General features: G+C 40.3%; 1 protein-coding gene across 2 annotated transcripts; it reads left to right on the top strand.

Annotated features, from left to right (window-relative positions):
• Positions 1-1,939: 1,939 nt before the first annotated feature.
• On the top strand, positions 1,940-18,487 carry grhl2b (grainyhead-like transcription factor 2b). 2 transcript variants are annotated; one of them, XM_070921235.1, is made up of 16 exons: positions 1,940-2,129; positions 3,996-4,185; positions 5,066-5,133; positions 6,002-6,380; positions 7,080-7,141; positions 7,277-7,433; positions 7,989-8,100; positions 11,369-11,463; positions 13,608-13,766; positions 14,456-14,513; positions 14,751-14,890; positions 15,800-15,837; positions 16,017-16,108; positions 17,202-17,287; positions 17,377-17,441; positions 17,534-18,487. In XM_070921235.1, exons 1-16 carry the CDS (start codon positions 2,110-2,112, stop codon positions 17,646-17,648), a joined length of 1,836 nt encoding a protein of 611 aa, XP_070777336.1. In that variant the 5' UTR covers positions 1,940-2,109; the 3' UTR covers positions 17,649-18,487. The 2 variants fall into 2 exon arrangements, with proteins under 2 accessions (XP_070777336.1, XP_070777337.1); XM_070921236.1 differs by having other exon boundaries at positions 1,941-2,129; positions 7,083-7,141.
• The last annotated feature ends 197 nt before the right edge of the window (positions 18,488-18,684 follow it).

Here is an 18,684-nt window from a genome sequence, read left to right as displayed (position 1 = left end):
TTCTTTCTGAAAATCCAATGGCGGGGGGGGTCTTTCTGCATTGTTTGTATGGAACTCTTTTTCTGAGATCTTTTACAATTGTCAGGAAAATGTGGCGGAATTAGAAAGTACATGAAGGTGTAGTGGAGTAGAACAGTAGTGGAAGTACTCAGATTCTTTACTTTAGTAAAAGTACCAATACCACCATGTAAAAACACTCAGATTACAAGTGAAAGGCATTCAAACTCCAACTAAGTAAAAGTACAAACAAGAAGAAAAAAGAAGTTCTGCTACACAAATTTGTATTCACTTTTTGGACTTTTTTCTAATCTTTGCCTTTTTGTGAAATATTGGAGAGTTTGACCTCTTCGGGCATCAAACACTGGTGGTGTGTGGTGAAACTACTAACAACTCATAGACATCTGAAACATGACAACAGGCCCCAACTACAATGCTTTTCTTGTGGTGGGTCCCAAGCGAAAAAGGTTGAAAACAACTGGTTTAATCTTTGACAATACATTGTATTTCATACAATGTTTATCACGTTTTTTATGTAAAATCTTTGAAAAGTACAGCTGTCAAACTAATGTAGTAGAATAAAGGCAAATATTTGCCTCTGAAATGGCAGTAGAAGTGTAAAGTAGCACAACATTGAAATACTCAAGCACTTAAAATATGTACTAAAGTACACTACTTGAGTAAATGTACTTAGTCACTTTCCACTATTGAAAATGCCTCTGTATTTAGTTTATTTATCTAATGTTTCAATTGGTGTTTCTGGTGGTCATTACAGTGCAGAATTGAACTGTTCATTTATTAAGTGTAATAAAGTGCAGTGAAAAGCTCCTGAAGACAAACAAACATTGATCACATCCATAACCACCACAATCCATACCAGTATGAGACATTATGCATTTTCTACTTGCACTAATATTCATGCACAGGATTTTACCAGACACTTTATATTTAGAGTTTTTAGTTAAGGTTAAATTTCTAATTCAGATTTGAATGCTTTGTACAATGTTGTTTTTATCATTTTATTGCTTCTCTACCATTCAAAGTGTCCTTATGTTATTTGCTTTGTGTGACTTAACACCTGCAACACTACAAGCCATCTGTCTATCTGTCATCTATCTATCTACAACAATAATTAAAACAACAAGAAGGTGAAAAAAAAAGATTTAGGGTCAGTAGCCACAAATTGTTACGCCCCACCTCAGCAGTGCTCCAGCATTGTAAGAGACACACACACAGACACACACACATTGTTTGCTCTGGCAGAGTAATCCCAAACACTGGGATCTCCTCATACAATGGCTTCATTAAGGGGACAATGGCATTGTGTCAGCTAAGGACAGGGCTCCTCCCTGCCTCCTGTCTGCTCTGAGATTACCTGAAACACAGACACACACGGACAAGTCATTAGGAAAATTTAGAGGGGGAAAAGGTTAAATCAGTGGCTGTGGGAGGGAGAAAACCTGTGGATGTGGGTCAGTCAGGACATCTAAAGCTGAGCAGTCAAACATCAAGTCCATTCAGACATTAAGCCAGCAGCTTTTAACCCTCGTTGCTTTAATAAATGTCTCATTTTCTAGAATAAAATACAAAGGGAGAGACGTTTTCTACACGTAGAAACTGTGTTTCCCTGTTTTCTGTGTCATTATGCTTCAATGCCGTCTTCTCGTTTGCTTGCAGGTAAGGTGGGCCTCTACCTGCCTCTCTGACCCACTAGCCAATCAGAGCCGAGCACCGCTCTGCAGCAGCCAATCAACGGCAGACTCGCCCTCAACCTTTCAATAATTTTACAGTGAAAGAATTTCAGCCAAAGTTGACCCCCTGCCATTAAAGCAACCAAAGGCAAATATTATAATGCATGGCAGCAGGATATGTTGGTGTGTGTCATAATTGAACACAAGACGAGCGGAGCGATTGGCTGCTGGGGACAAAGAGCGGCTTCACCTGCCAGGTGGAGCGGAGGAGAGAGAGTCGGAGAGAGGGGCAGGGAGAAAAGAAGCGGGGCGAGAAAAGTCGACTTACCTGTAGCCCAACTTCTGGCAACTCACACACTCTACTACCTGCTCCGACTTGAAAGTCCAGTTTCACAAGGAAGAATCGTAGAGGAAGCAAAATATGTCACAGGAGACAGACAAGTAAGTGATCGAGCCAGAGGAGAGGATCTTTGATGGTCTCAACTTGAAGGGAAAACACTTTTTTCAAGTGTTTTTTCTTTTTACTCGCTAATTAAAAAACAAACAAACCTCTCTTTTGAATAGGTTGTATCAGAGGATAAAAAAGAATGTCACGTTCTGATTAATGTTGCTTCTGGAAGTTTCTGACAAATTAAACTATTCTCCAGGAGGAAAAGATGACAAGTAAACTTGGTGCCGTGGATTTTCGTTAGAGCTGAATTCGCCATTTTTGACTGATGGAAAAGTGCAAGGATTGGATTTTCTAAACACCCTCATGTCTTCGACTGAAAATCGAGTTTCAGCTCTACTTATGCATTACATGTTTCATGTGTTTGGCCTTCGGTGCGCGATGGACCTGCCTGTGAATGAGTTTGTGTGGCCTGTCGACCTCCTGTTGTTTTGTAACACCAGAAACTCCTTTATTCATATTAAATGCGAATTTATGACCTTTGTACTGTAGTCAAAGCTACTTCTACAATCAGAAAAGCATTTTACTAACTTTGTTTTAGGAGGGATTGTGCTTTTGAAAAAGATTTCTACTCTGCTTACTTTTTAATATCTTCTTAAATATCAGAAATAGCAGAGTGGCTGCCAGAAATCTTTGTGTTACAGAGGATCTGTGACATGTTCAGTTTTACCAAATCCCATCCATAATTTATCTTTTCATTCTTTAATAGTCTTAATACAGTTATACATGTGAATAACTGTATTAATAGTAATCTAAATTACTGATGGCAGCTACCTGTATTATTGCTGAAGAGGGAGCTTGCTAACATGATGATTGTGATCTATTATTATTATTATTATTATTATTATTCTGTATTTAAAACAATTAAATGTCTCTAAGTGTCCAAGTGTCACTTCAAATCATAAATACCTCCTATAATGTAGATGTCTTTCATACCTGCATGTCAGCTCTCCACCTGCAGGCGTGGTTGCCATGGAGAAGCTGACTATAATTTGTAATAAATGGAAGATCAATAAAAGAAAAACTGTGGTTTTGCAGCTATAATGACCGGGCTATCAATTGACATGAACAACATTCTGCCAAAGCTATAAAAAGCGTAGACAGAAATGTGTGATGTGGTAATCAGTCAAAGAAACATCTGTGAGGCAGAGACAGTCAAAGGGCCTCATCCTGGGTGCAGGTTTGCATCAGTATGGCATCAAAGATTAGAGGCAGGACAAATGGATTTGTTTTATTTGGCAGGTAGATCCAGCAGACAGGAGTTAATGCCAATCAGATAAACCACAATAGTAATTCATTTATTTCATGTTGTAAATCTATAATGTGTGTTTCCAAGGCATGTAGTAGATTTCACAGCTAAGAGTATTACATTGTCAGTTTGATTCAAGTACTCTGTCGTAACCACAAACATATGAACAAAAACAGAAAAATGAACGAGGTACAACATTTTCTAAGTGCACGTTGACACATTCGGAGCCTCTCTTGTGATTGGCTGAGTTCAAAGTGATGTTGTGGCAACACTGTGTGTTTAACTGGTCTGTGATCTCGACTTAAGTGGGCCTAAAGAGTAGAGAGATAAACCCACGTACACACAAGACAGCCATGAAAAGGGCTATAGTGTCAATTTATATAAATCAGTTAATCTTTACATTTATGCTTGATCACTTATTTGATATAGAAAATGTCCGAAATAATGACAAACGACCAGATCTCAAAATTTTGACCTGAAAATTCTTACTTTTTTAATCAGCAAGCAAAAATAAACTCACTTTAGATAGCAGAAAGCAGCATTTGTGCAGCTAAAACCAGCAGATTCATTGATCTAATGTTTTTAATTCAAATGTTCATGTGTGTGTCAGTAAGCGTCTGGTGGTGGTGGTCCCCAATGAGAGCTCCTTCCCCGCGGTGCGACGAGCCTACACCAGCGAGGACGAGGCATGGAGGTCGTACCTGGAGAACCCGCTCACAGCCGCCACCAAGGCCATGATGAGCATCAACGGGGACGAGGACAGCGCCAACGCCCTCGGCCTGCTCTACGACTACTACAAGGTCTGGAAAAATAGTCCAGTATACACTCATAAATATGGTGGTTGGCTGGTTTCATCTTCTCAAATGTGAGGATTTGATGCTTTTCTTTGTGTTGTGTTATAATAAACTGAATATCTTTGGGTGTTAGACTGGTGGTCAGACAAAACAAGAGAAAATAATCTGCAAATTAATCTATAATGAAAATAATCATTAGGTGCCCATGAGTGTGTGGTTTTCAGTGATTTACAAAGTATAAAGAAGCAGCTTCATTTAGATGATAAAGTAAAGCCTGTCCTGAGATTTACTTGACTTTTAAAAAGAGCTATAAAAGTTGAATTTGGATGTTTGGAATATTTGGATGTTGCACAGTTCCTTTCTGAGCTGAGACATAAACTGCACGTTCAACAGAAAACCTTGAGGACTGGATTAAATAAGTCTTTACAACTATAATTATTCTGTTTCTTTAGAGTCCTTCAGAGAAAAAGCGATGCAATTAAAAAATAATTTAAGACCATATTGATTCATTATTTAATAGCATATTAATTTAGACTTCTTGACATTTCCCAGTGAAACTGAATGAAACTGTCTAAAAGTCTAAATTAATATGCGCACAGCATTATATTGATTAGTGTAAGAACAACAAATTAATTCACAGCATACCTATTGTTATTTCATCACATTTCTAACTGCAGCAATGCTAAACATACATTGTTCAGAGGCCTGACGTAAACAGGTGCAGCTATTTTCCTACTGTTTCATCAAACATGAAACCAAGTCACTCATCCAACACTTTCTTCAGGAATAAAAAGAAAAATGTCAAGCGAAGATTGGGAGCCAGAACTCCCATTTTAGATGTGAATGATGTCGACAAACATGACAGGTCCTCCTGTTTTCCTTCCAGGTGCCTAAAGAAAAGAGGCTTCTTCCAGTTCCCAAAGTCGCTGAGATGACGGAGGAGCAGGAGAAGAGGTCAGTGAATCTGGGTCTCTCAATGTCTCCTCCAAGGTTGCACATGTACAGACAGAGAGACGTAGAAAAAAGTATGTAAAACATGTAGTTGCTAGCAGCCCTTTCCCAGCAATGTGTGGAATTAAAATCCCGGAGCTCAATAACTGCAGTGTTTGACATGTTGCACCGGTGGTTAAGAACATTACACATAAAACTGTTTAATATGAAGAACTAAAACACAATGATAAAGAACTGTGTAATAAGGATAATATAATATATATGTAAGGATAATAGTGATATGAGACAAGCACTTCTAGTATTCATGTGAGCAAATATCACAGACGAGTGAGTCCTGTTTCGCTTGAAGCTGAATGACAGAAGCACAGGCTGGACTGAGGCCAGCAAACGCCTCCTGATCCCTGCAGAAAAAGAAAATACAAAAGAGAAAATACAAAAGACTTACTGATATAATGTGTCTCAACAAAAAACATTTATCTACAAAAAAAGGTGCAGATCAGTAGAATAGCGTGAAACCATTGGCAGAACTGTGTATTGCTGTGTATCGCAGGAGATAAACAAAATGGGGACCCACTCATAAAAACTAGCTACTAGAGGTCAAAAACTACACAGGGAAAATTTTGTACACAGTAAAAACAGTATTAAGTATATTAAGTTGTCTTTTTACATCCTATTATTATTATTATTATAAAATTAGGGTTTTATTCAAAAAAATCTTAAGCCAAACGTTTGAGGTCTGGTCTGTCTGTCTGCTAATTTGAGTGATATTTGAAATAGTCAGTCAACAACACCAAAAAGGAATTATGGTCTTTTTTAGAAATCACTTAATTACCTTAAGATCAAATCTGATGTCATCTATGTTTTTGTTCAGGTCTACGTTGCCGAGCAACCCCAGCGGCCAAAGCGAGGTGGAGACAGTGGACAACCGCGTCCAAGTCCTCAAATCTGTTCCCGTCAACCTGTCATTGAACACGGAGCACCAGGACACCAAACGGGAGCAGTTCAGCAGCCCGATGGGGCCTGCGTCCGGGGATGGAGGCTCGTCAGCCGTGGTCGCTGTGAAGGCTGAGATGTACGCGCCCGTCTTCATGACGGGAGCAGGGCTTCACTACAGGGTGGAGGGAGAAGAGTCGGGCAGGGTGATCTATGAACAGAGTCCGTACGAGGTGACCACCGTCAGTCACAGCTCGTATGGGAAGGAAGACCAGCAGAGTCCACCTGACAGCCCGTATGAAGAGGAGACAGATGGGGTGAGAAAAGACGTCATGTCTCAGCTTATCTAATAATTCCTCTTTTGTAATGCTTCATTTTAAGGGGACACAAGTCTAAAGGTTGTGTACCCAACGGTCCTAAAACATACTATTACTGTTGAAAATTGGTATTGTTTTGTGCATTTCTGAGTCTAAATGGTGTCAAAATGTAGAAAACGAACGTGAGTCAGTCAATTTTGTTGTCAGTTCCTCACAATCAAACAGCAACTGCGTCTGTCGAGACTCACTTGTCACTTTTTCTCGATTGGAAAACCACAGCTGACTGCTCAGCCAGGCTCACTCTGAGGGGTTGTTGAAAGGCACTATGGGAAATGTGGATAGATGTAAGACAGATTATGGGAACACCAAAAAAGGGAAATTACAGTGCCAGAAGACTGAATGTCACCTGCTGATCATCGTTAACAGCACATGCGAGGGTTGAGTCGTTGGTACGTGGAGACAGATAGATGTTTAAATATGATTCATTGAGAGTCCAAAGGTGCATTACCTGAACAGCAATCTACAAGTAGTTGTTGAATTTGTTCCCTGTTTGCCTGGGATCTCCATGTCGTCACTCTGATCTTTATTCATCACAATATTGTTATTTGCCGCATTGTTTAACCAGTTCCTCTCAGACTAAATTAACTTGTAATTGTGCCCAAATAATTTCCTCTTTTTGTGTGTTTTCTGCGTTCTCAGCAGAAGTACCACACACCTTCCTCTCTGGCTACAGATGACTTCTTATTTCACCAGGAGGGAGTGTAAGTCAAACTCAAAACACTGACTTTAAGTGATCCACAAAGGAGCGCAAACGTGTGTGTTGTTGTACCCCCATCCCGCCGTGTTATGTCTAATCACATATCATTCTCTGTGGGTGTGTATTTGTGTGTGTGCAGTGACAGCTTCCAGTACACGCTGGATGCCACTCGCTCGCTGCGTCAGAAGCAGGGCGAGGGGCCAATGACCTACCTGAACAAAGGCCAGTTCTACGCCGTGACGCTCAACGAGCTCAGCGCCAATAAACGCCTCCGTCACCCCATCAGCAAAGTCCGGGTGAGCTGATCGATCTAGTCTCATGACTTCATTTCATTTTTGACTTGGCCTTAGTTTCATCAGTTAAGAGATCTGGGAACACGGCCCCATCCCTACTAGAAGTCCTACAGGGCAAAATCACTTTATTTGGAGGTTAAACTGAAAGTTAGTGCGCCTAAAATGTTGGTAATAATCCTTCATTGCACAGGAAAACTGTGTGTGGATAACTACAGCCAGAGCAGCATCAGCAAGATGATAGTTTTTCCATTTGAACTCATTTTCTCTTTCACATAAATTCGGCTACTCTAGAGGTTCGAAACGATTCTTCATGTTTCTTGCCTTGCCAGACTTCCATTTCGCAGATCTCAGAAATGACCTTGGTCAGTGAAATGTTATTATTATTATATTATATTATATTATTATATTAATTGCGGAAGTCACAGGAGACAAGAATCTGATGGGATTTTATGCTCTCCTGTAAGGCTCCAAAACACAGCCGCTGGTTCATCTTAATCTTGAGCATCATTTGGTCGAGATTCATCTTGCCCTTTCTTCCTGTCTTGTTCCCCTTCTCAGAGTGTCGTCATGGTGGTGTTCAGTGAAGACAAGAACCGAGACGAGCAGCTCAAATACTGGAAGTACTGGCACTCTCGGCAGCACACAGCCAAACAGAGAGTCCTAGACATCGGTAAGACTTTACTTTCTACCGACTCTTCTAAGACTTTCTCCATGTTTATATGTGAACAACAGCAAATTCTTCAATGGCCAAATGAATGAATCAAAACACATGAACCAAAATACAATGACAGATTTATGTTGTTGCAAATGCTGGAATGCACTTTGCTAATAAACAAGGCATGACCAAACTGAGAGCAAACAAGCCCCCACCCAACTGCCTGCCTGAGGCTGTTCAGCTGCCCACCATCACACACACACACACACACACACACACACACCTGAATCTCTTAATGTCTAGGTGTTGCTGGTACAAACAACATAAATCCTTTAATCTCAGTGACATTGTCTGCAAGATTGAGCAAAACACTGATGTGAGGAAAAACTTGATCATCCAAAAGAACGTGACAAACTTTCTCTGGCAGCATTTCCAACGGAAGCATGCTGTCAAACTGAAGCCTCATATATCTTAAAACTTTTGACCTTTTAGTCTGCCGGTGTTTTTCGGTTGATGGATTTGAATTTGAGCTTTTCTACGCCTTGTTGAATGAGTGTGTGTGAGACGCTCGTGGGCGGTTTGACAAGCTTGGGCCTGCTAACCAGGCAGAGATTCAGAGGTATGTAGAAGAGACTTGGGGTGGATGGGAGACACACACACACAAACACACACATACACAGCTTGTTGGGACAGGGAGAGGAATGCTAGTCGCACTGTTACCTTGGCTGGTTTTGGTCTGTTGAAAGTAATTCTTGTCCAATCTTAATCTAAATTCCTATATTTACATGAACCAAGACAAATCAGCCGACAATTCACACACATCTTTATAGCTGCTACAACAGTTGTTCCCAACCTGGGCGTTGCAAGATAAATTCAAGCAGTCGTGAGATGGTTACTGTGGTAGGAAATAATAAAAATACTAAATTTAGCTGCACAAAATATTTTTCTTTTGGAATACTTCTGGCTCTTCATGCCTGTAAAACCTTGTCTGAATCACTCTTTGACAGACATGCACCCTTTGACATCGCAGATAGACATTACATTGTTAGTTTGTTATTTTGGGAAATACGCTCATTTGCGTTGTTGCCGAGAGTCAGATGAGAAGATTGATACCACTCAGTCTGGTAAATAGGAAGCTACAGCCAGGAGATGGCTAGCTTAGCGTAGCATAAAGACTGGAAACAGGGGCTCTGTGCAAAGGCCTACCAGCACCTCTAAAGCTCACTAATTAACACATTAACAAGAAATAGTCTGGCACATAATCCCTTATATAACCACAAACTGACATTTTTACACATTGTCTTTAGTTAAGATTAAACAAACTGGATATAACATGTTAATTAGGGAGCTTTGGAGGTGCTGGTAGGCGAATTTTATTACCGTTGGACAGAGCACGGCTAGCTGTTTCCCCTTGTTTCCAGTCTTTATGCTAAGCTAAGCTAACTGCCTCCTGGCTGTAGCGTCATATTTACCATACAGACATGAGAGTGCTATCAATCTTCTTGTCTAACTCTCAGCAAGAAAGCCAGTAAGTATTTCCCAAAATGTCAAACTATTCCTTTAACAGGTCGCAAGAAAAAGAGGTTGTGAAGCGCTGTCTTAGAAATGCAAACACAAATATAAAACACATTTTAATATGAAACTACTTAAGATAAGTTCACTCCTGAGTCAAAGCATTTCGGCTGTTTTGCGGCTAAATAGCACGTCAATATTGACATGACATGAGAGAGCTGCGAGTAGATCCTGTCAAGAGAAAGTGTTATCTTTTTCATCTTTTTCAGCATGATTCCCTTTGGCATCCTGCTTGGCGTGTAATGAGTCTGTGTTTGTTTGGATGTATGAGCCGTAGATAGATAGCGTGTGCATCTACAGCTCAACCCAGGGGTGTGTAATGTTTTTCCATCACACTGATACATTCACATGTACACACAGATAGTTATCTGTTCATACAGTAGATATGCACACACTCTTTCAGCATGTACAAACATGGTTCCAAGAAAACCAGGATGCTGAGAAACCGTTTTACACACTTAAAATACTTAATGAGTCCAGTATCTGGGGATGGAAAAATTATTATTAATTTAATCTCATTTATATATGTGAGCGCATGACTATGCATTGAGCCACCAAACAGCTCTGTAGGTCAAATGACAGACCTCTCCACTCAACTCCTCAGAGCCAGGTCGGCCTGTCACTGGATGCAGCCTGTAACCTGAAGCCGTCCAGAGAGCTGATTTGAATAGCGGTGGAGGGTTTGTCGGGAGGGGGGGGAGGGTTCCTCGTGCCCCTGGGCCGCGTCACAGAAAGGATCATTTGAATGGGGTTGTTTAACGGGGGATACTGGCAGATAGGCACGTTGCTGCCTGCCCTGCTGCTTTGTGCACCTGCTAAAGAACCAGGAAGTGTCGCTGTAACGGCAGGTTAGGATGATGGAGAAGGTCAGAGGTCACCGAAGGAGAGGGGGATGCTCTGAGAAGTGACCAGCAGGACTGTTGTAGGATGAGCTGCTTCTCCAAAAATGTTTAGCACAAATCCGTGTCTCATCTTATCTTATGCAGACAGACTTATATTTTGTTAATGATAAGAATAAAGAACATCACCAGCCTCATTCTTTAAATCAGCTTAAAAACCCACTGATCTAAATCAGCTCTGTAGCGTTACACCCCTGTGAGCAAACACTGCTGTTACTTAAATATGGCTTCTGACACAATTGAGAAAACAGTCCTGCTTTCCACTTGAACATCATCACCTGCAGTTCTTGGGGTGATTGTAACTCAGATCGCAGTCACTTGTTACTCACAGCTGGATTATTTTTATTTAACACAGCATACCAGTGTACTGGAGGCCTTACATTTAAAGTCCCTCCAGTTTGTTGTCACTCAGGTCAACAATAGCCAGCTGAGGCGCTCACATGACTGGCTTTTAATACGGTTCTCAGAGCCAGATAGCTTCCTGTGTTTCCTCCTGCTGCCTTTGAAGCCTTTGAGAGTTTGTTTGCTTAAGCAGATAAGGTATTATCTTATAAAATTGAAGCGTGCCATTTGATTGCTTATCTTAACAAACAATAGCTACCTGCTTGTGTCATTTATTGACCATTTTTGGTTGTTTTTTTTTTCAGTTTTTTTAAACAGCTGATATCAGAAAACTGAAGTAAAACTTGGTTATACATAGATTCAAAATATTAATTCAGGCACACCTTTTGAGCATGCTTTTATATCAGGAGTTATATTTAAAAGGTTGTTGAGATTGCAGAAATAAACCATCCCTCTGTTTGTCCTCACAGCTGATTACAAGGAGAGCTTCAACACAATCGGCAACATCGAGGAAATCGCCTACAACGCCATCTCCTTCACCTGGGACGTGAATGAAGAGGCCAAGGTACAAAACACAAATATTTCAGCCTTTTTTTTTCCTTTTGCAGGATATAAATGTCACTGTAATTTTCCCAGAAACCGGTCTACTATATTTACTCTCGTTGGAGGCGTGTTGTAGATGTAAAAAGAAAAGCAGCGGGACAGGTTTTTTTTGTGCTGATTCAAGAGTTGGCAAACAAACGCACTCGCTTGACAAATCAACCGGTTTTGACTGTGATGCAAGAGCCTAACCTGTCGACATCACAAACACTCAAGAGCTCAATTAAAAAACGGTGAATTAAATCATCAACATTTTGGTATAACACAAGAATTGAAGGCAGCTAAAGCAGCTCCTTTCACGTACGATTGGTATGTTTTTCGACTGTCCACCATAAAACGGATGGGCAGTGTTGTGTACTTTTGCTCTGTTTGTCTTCTCTGTCTTTGTGAAGCCCACTCCTTTGTGGCCACTCCTTAAACGGAGCCACGTCACTGTTTGAACTCCAGAGGCCCCCCAAGGGCCAACACTCACCGATCCCCGTCCCCACCCTCTGTTGTTTGTTTTGCCCTCATTTCTGTGTGAATGTGGCTGACTATGTGTGTGTGTGTGTGTGTGTGTCAGAGTTAGTCTGTGTTTGTGTGTGTTATGTGGCTCTTTCATTGCAATAGAAGCCCGGGAACAAAGACATTGCTGGAGGAAATCCAAGCACACTTCTCTGGGCCAATATTGACTCTTTCTCTCTCCACATCTATCCCTCTCTTTCTCTTAATCTGTGTGACTATTGAGCCTAAATATATCTGCTGCAGCACATGAACAGGTGCAATGCCCAGGTAGTTTATTGCACATGCTTTTCCTGTTGTAGGTCTAAAAATAATATATATATAAATAATAAGTGAAGGAATTATTCAAAATGTCTTCATCAATTTCTACAAAGGGGGAAGTAGATGGCAAAGTCTCATAATAAACCAGGTACCTGAAAGAGATAGATCAAGTTTATGGGGTTTTTTTTAGACTGAAAAACTTGTGACTGTCTATTTTATGCTTCAGGAAACGTAAAACAACTTCTTGACAAGTTGTCCAGACCTGTAAGATAAATATCCGTTTTTCAGAGAGCAAAGAAGAAACACCTCAATTGATGCAAGATTTCTTTAAATTAACATGCAGATATTGTAGCACAGACAACTAGATCTGTACTTGTATACATGTATATTTTGAGGAAGAAGCTTGTGGTACAGTGGAGAAGTGGAGAATTATATAGAGTGTATATATAGTAGTAGTGTTGTGCACAGATGGAAGAAGAGCGTGCTAAGCTACACGTGTTCTCATTCATCATCAGTGATCATATTCCCACATGTTCTTGACATCAATTAAAGGGCTCGGGTCAGCTGAGTTAAATGAGTCGTAATTTGTGGAAGTGATGTATGTCTTTGCTGGGGAAACACTGAGTCAGTGAGATGATCACTCCAACCCATGACACACTGCTAAAGTTCAAGAAGGCCATGAAAGTCAAATATGGTGAAAAAAGACTCTGTACACTGTACAGCTCTCAGTCACTATACCTTCATCAGGGTACATGTTTGTAAAAAAAAAAGGAATCACAGAGCTCATAATGGCATCAAACAGACCACATCTGTGATTTATAATGCAAATATATATTGGAAAGTCAGACTTGTAGCTCTCAAGGTGTAAAGGAAACTGTAGAAAAATATAGTTTCTCACTAATCCTGAGTGCTGTGAAACCATGCAGTTACATGTCATTTTGATTTCTATCTACTGGGAGTTTGAGATATCTGAAACTTCTGCCGCCGCCCAAACGCAACAGAGGTGAACAGACATGTATCTCTCTAGAGACAATCTCCCGCTCTGGATAATTCATGTCCCTCACTGTAGACATTTTAAATTTGGCAAAAAAAAGTACTCGTCATATGAAATACAGACTCGACAGCATGCGCCTCTGTGCGGGAGTACTACCCTCTCATGTTTAACAAATGACATTTATTCTTCAACCACAAACAAATAACCCAGAAAAACATCCAAACAGATTTTTAATTTTGTGTTCCAAGCCAGTTTCTATTTGCGCTTGTCAATATTTTGAGTTGTTGTGGATGTTTTTGTGGGTTCAATTGTGTAAACCTCTCTTCCCCGTCCCTCCTCTGTGTCCCCGGCAGATCTTCATCACAGTCAACTGTCTGAGTACAGACTTCTCCTCTCAGAAGGGGGTGAAGGGTCTTCCTCTGATGATCCAGATCGACACGTACAGCTACAACAACCGCAGCAACAAGCCGCTGCACAGGGCCTACTCACAGATCAAGGTCTTCTGTGACAAGGTGAGAAATCACTTCACGTTTATTGTGATGATGTTTTTAGTGCAAATGTGTCATTTTAAAGGAGGAATACTGCTCAGTTGATTTATCCTATTTACAAGAGGATTGTAAGGAATATTTCAGCCTCCTCGTCCACTGTGAAATAAATAAACTGCAATTTGCATGTGAACAAAATGAATTCATGTCGTCATGGCGATTAGTTTGGCAATAATGGCATTTTCTGGAGAGGAGATGTTAAAGTTGCTCTTATATGAAGCTTTAGCTGTCAGATTTTTTTAGTTATCTGGATTTGTCTGGATCCATATGACAATAATATGAACTTAAACAAGATGTGTTGGGTTGCTGAGATCTTTACCATAAAGTGAAAATGACAGTGTGTATTGTAACTGTGCTACAGACAGTGTGTCTGACTGCTGAGTGTTCAGGTGGAGTGACTTAAATCATGACATCAGTCCTCCCTCTAGTGGTCTCACCTGCACAGTGAGCCCTGCACATAACGCCTGCACATAATACACACACACACACACACACACACACACACACACACACAAACAAGTGAGCGGCTCCCATTTGATTTGAGAAATTATGTGGTGATGACTCATTTTGTCGAGGGTGAAGTGTGTTTAAATGAGGCAGGTATAATTTTCACAAACTGATGAGTTCAGTGAGTTTTTGTCTGTTGTTTTTCTCAGGGAGCGGAGAGGAAAATAAGGGACGAGGAGAGAAAACTGTTCCGCAAGAAGTCAAAAGGTTTGTGTTTCATGAAAATTTATTTTGTTAGTCGAGATCAGAGAAAATTAGAGATCCAGGGAGCGATATGAGGACTGGAGAGGTAAAACGCTCTCTTGTTTACATGAAATCATGTTGAGTACATCTCCCTCTCCTGCTTGTAGATAATTGTGACTACAAGGTATTAATCTGCATGTCAGTGTGTTTCTTTTTCTTTTTTTGTTCTTTTCTGAATCTTCTTTTTCCTCTGGTGCTCAGGGAAAGACGGAGGCGTAGGCGTGATAACCGTACCCAAGAAATCCGACACCACCTACTTCAAGACCATGACCGACCTGGAGGCTCAGCCCGTGCTCTTCATCCCCGACGTTCACTTTGGCAACCTGCAGAGGGCCGGACAGGTAGGTCATCTCCACGCACGTTTCACTAAGAACTGGTTTGCTATCAGCTGAGTTCATCTGCGGAGAGGTGAAACTGGACCTCATGGCTGCAGGTCAGCTCCACATCAAAACATTGAATACATTTTTCTGGTTTTCCTTCTCTCTGCAGTGGTGGAAAAGTAGGTTTACTCAAGTACAATTTAGAGCTACTTGTGCTTCACTTGAGTATTTCCATCTTCTGCTGCTTTCTACTTAACTACATTTCAGAGGGAAATGTGTGTTTATTACTCCGCTACATTTATTAGTTACCAGTTATTTGTCCGATGAGGGTTCCCAACCTTCATGGCGTGTGAGTTCTTACAAAAAAGCAGTTTCTATGAGTCTATGAGTTGTTCCCCCAAAGTGAGATTTCCTCATTAAACCTCTCAGATGGTTTTATTTAAATAACTGATGTCCAAGTAGATCAAACTCCCCAATATTTCACAAAAAAAGCAAAGATTAGAGAAATGTTCAAAAAGTGAATACAAATTTGTGCAGCAGAACTATTTTTTTTCTTTGTTCCTCTCTCGTTAATCATCAACCCCTCAGAGTCATCCTGTGACCCTTTAGAGGGGCCCTGACCCCTAGGTTGGGAACCACTGGATATAAAGTATTCATAACTATCTCCACCTTGAGCAGCTCCAACAGTAAAATGCTGCTTGCACATAAATGCATCAGTATTAACAATCTAATCATATAATACATAATAAATACTGTATATTGGCCACAGCGGCCATTTTTATGCAGAATGAGCACTGAAGTACATTTAGCTGATAATATTTCTGTACTTTTACTTGAAAAAATGTATCAGTATGAATTAAATATTCTACTTAATGTTTTTATGTGCATGAAGCTTAAAACTCGCATTAATACTTAATGCTTCATTTCCAGGTCTTTACCTTCAACACAGAGGAGATCGAGAGAGAAGGGTGAGTGTGTTCATGAACAGGAAATGAGCATTTCCATTAACATCAGGTCATTTAAATATAAAGCATGCAAATGAAAGCAGGTACAGATACCAACCAAACATATACATGTCGCCACAAATGCAAACATAATGCATATGTGTATGGCACATGACAACACATTTGTTTTTGTGTGTTTTCAGGAGTGTGCTGGTGAAGAGGATGTTTAGGCCGTCAGATGAAGATCTGTGTCCGTCACCTCACAAGCAGATCAAAGAGGAGACACACAAGAGAGGTACAAGATTGCTGCTTCCTCCTCTCTGCGCGTCGTTCTCTCTTATTTGAAATAAGGGAACACGAACCAGACTAAACTTTAAACTTTTTAATAATTCGAGGGAGGTGAAATGGTTGTTTGTAACAATATTTATCAAATCAAGCCTGAACGAGTGATGAATTCTGCCCAGTTCAGGTCAAACTCTTCTGGTCCAGTTGTGATCCATCAGGTTTGAGGATGAATATCAGGCTGTAGATCAGCTTTTGCTGAGTCCCATTTCAGGACTGACTATCGGGTCATTTATATTGCAAAAATAGCAAACACTCTCTGCTCACAGCTTCTCAGATGTCAGGATTAGCTTCTTGTCTCCATTTCAAACCGTTGTAAATTAGAGCTGCAACTGTTCCTTATCAACTAATCCATTGATTGTTGACAAAACAATCTCAAGATCCATTTAATATCTGTTGTGGAGCATTTGATTGAATCACACCATCTTCTGTGGCTTTGCCAAGTTGTCCTGGAATTGTAGATTTTGTCTGAGCACTTTAAGGTTGTTTTAGGTCATTTTGGCTCAAAATGTCAGATTAAAAGTTCGTTCGTGGAAGAAGTAGTAACAAAACAGTGGCGCTGTTCGCTAGTAGCTGTTCTGGAGCTTTCGATCATGTCACACAATCCTCCTTAGTAGGTGCCTAGCTGTCATTAAAGTTTAGACTATTTGTATGATTAATTGATTCATTGTTTAGTGATAAAATATAAAACAAGTAGTGAAGAACGCAGATTACAGTTGCCCACGCCCACAAGGTGATGTAATTAAAATTGGCAGTTTTATTTTCTGACCAACAGTCAAAAAACAAAAACAAACTTAATTTACAATGATCTAAAACAAACGGAAAGCAGCAAATCCTCACATTTGAGATGCTTTTTTTTTGCAGATCTGTTAATTAATTGACAACTCTAGTGTAAATGTATTGGGAGGGAGGATTATACAGTACAAATTCTAAGACATCACTTTGTACTCAGGTAAATTGTGATGGCATAAAGTATTCTGTAAATAAATGATATAAACTAATACTGCAATACAGCTGAAGCTTTATTCTTCCTCCTCTCGCTGCAGTGCTGTTGTACGTCAGAAAGGAGACGGACGAGGTGTTTGACGCCCTGATGCTGAAGTCTCCCACGCTCACAGGCCTGATGGATTCTGTGAGTGATGCCTTTCTGATTACCTGTGAGAGTGATGGAAAAGGCAGCAGAGCACCTGTTTACACACTGCTTTCATTTGTCATTCGTAGATATCAGAGAAGTACGGCGTGCCCACAGAGAGGATAGCCAAAGTGTACAAGAAAAGTAAAAAAGGGTGAGTGAGGAAGCAGACTGCAGTTTTTAGACCTATTTGGAGCCTCGTGTTAATGCGGATGAAAATGAAACTTGAAGTGTCTCTTGTGTCAGGATCCTGGTGAACATGGACGATAACATCATCGAGCATTACTCCAACGAAGACACCTTCATCCTCAACATGGAGAGCTACGGAGACGCCTACAAGATCACGCTGACAGAGATCTGACAGCTCGTCAGCCGACCCGAAGGACTGCAGGTAGAGACGAGAGAGTCGCTGTGACTGCTGGTTGGCTGAAATCTACGAGGCTGCTATCTATTAGCTGATAAGCTGACTGACTGTATTAGAGACAGTCCATTGGTGGCGTTTGCTCCGACGCTCTGAGGTCAACGACGACACACCTGATCCCTCTCTGACACTGTTACACTATGAAGCAAGTTTTCTGTGCAGGAGGAGGACACAAATAAAAAGAGGACATTATAGAAGTCCTTATGAACTGGTTATATTTGCTTCCTCTGTGTACTCATCCTCTATGTTGTGAGGTGAAACCATGGAGTACAGATCCATGTCTTCCACTTTTGCTGAATATTTTTATTGTATAAAAGAATTTGTACTTTTATTCTCATTCTGTACAGTCTTGTGTTTGTTGGTTTTGCCAAATAACACATCAGGAGTAGCCTCATGAAATACCTGATGCACTGTATGTAGCCGCAGCTTGAATTAGTCGGTCTTAAGTAACTTAGCAGCTTCTTTGCATGCAAGGCTATGGTTTTGTTAGTTGTGTTATTATTTATTTAGAAATGTATCCAAGAATTTCAAGTACTTCACATTTCAGTGACTTTTTTTCAAAGTCACCCTCTTTAAAGAGTACTCAAGGACTTTTTAAATGGCTTATCTCTATTTTTCGAGCCAAGTTGTCCTATTTACATGTCAACAAATAGCCTGTTTATTTGTAGGACCTTACATGAGATGATAAATATTGTAAACAACTTAGGGTGACAAACTGCATTTTTGTTGTGTAGTTTATGTTTTTGTGTTGAAAAATTAATAAAGATATAAACATCCAACTGTAATTTTTGGTAAAACAAGACTAAGAGTCTACAGCCATGATAGCATAAGAACTTACATGCTAACATACTGATGTTAAGCAGGTATACTGGCCTACAAAGGCAAGAGCAGTAACTACAGAAACACAGAAGATGGAGAAAGTGTAAACGTTTTCATATAAAGATTATAATGCCTTCATTTTGTGCATTTAAAGGCA

This window comes from Enoplosus armatus, chromosome 16 (genome assembly GCF_043641665.1).
Source record: "Enoplosus armatus isolate fEnoArm2 chromosome 16, fEnoArm2.hap1, whole genome shotgun sequence".
NCBI lineage: Eukaryota > Metazoa > Chordata > Actinopteri > Centrarchiformes > Enoplosidae > Enoplosus > Enoplosus armatus.
Note: the sequence above shows the minus strand (reverse complement) of the source record. Positions and strands in the feature narration are given on the sequence as shown.

Coding starts and splice junctions, on each gene's coding strand:
- grhl2b (XM_070921235.1), top strand. CDS start 2,110: ATGTCACAGGAGACAGACAA. Junction 4,186..5,065: donor TGCTCTACGACTACTACAAG/GTCTGGAAAAAT, acceptor TTTTCCTTCCAG/GTGCCTAAAGAAAAGAGGCT. Junction 7,434..7,988: donor ACCCCATCAGCAAAGTCCGG/GTGAGCTGATCG, acceptor TCCCCTTCTCAG/AGTGTCGTCATGGTGGTGTT.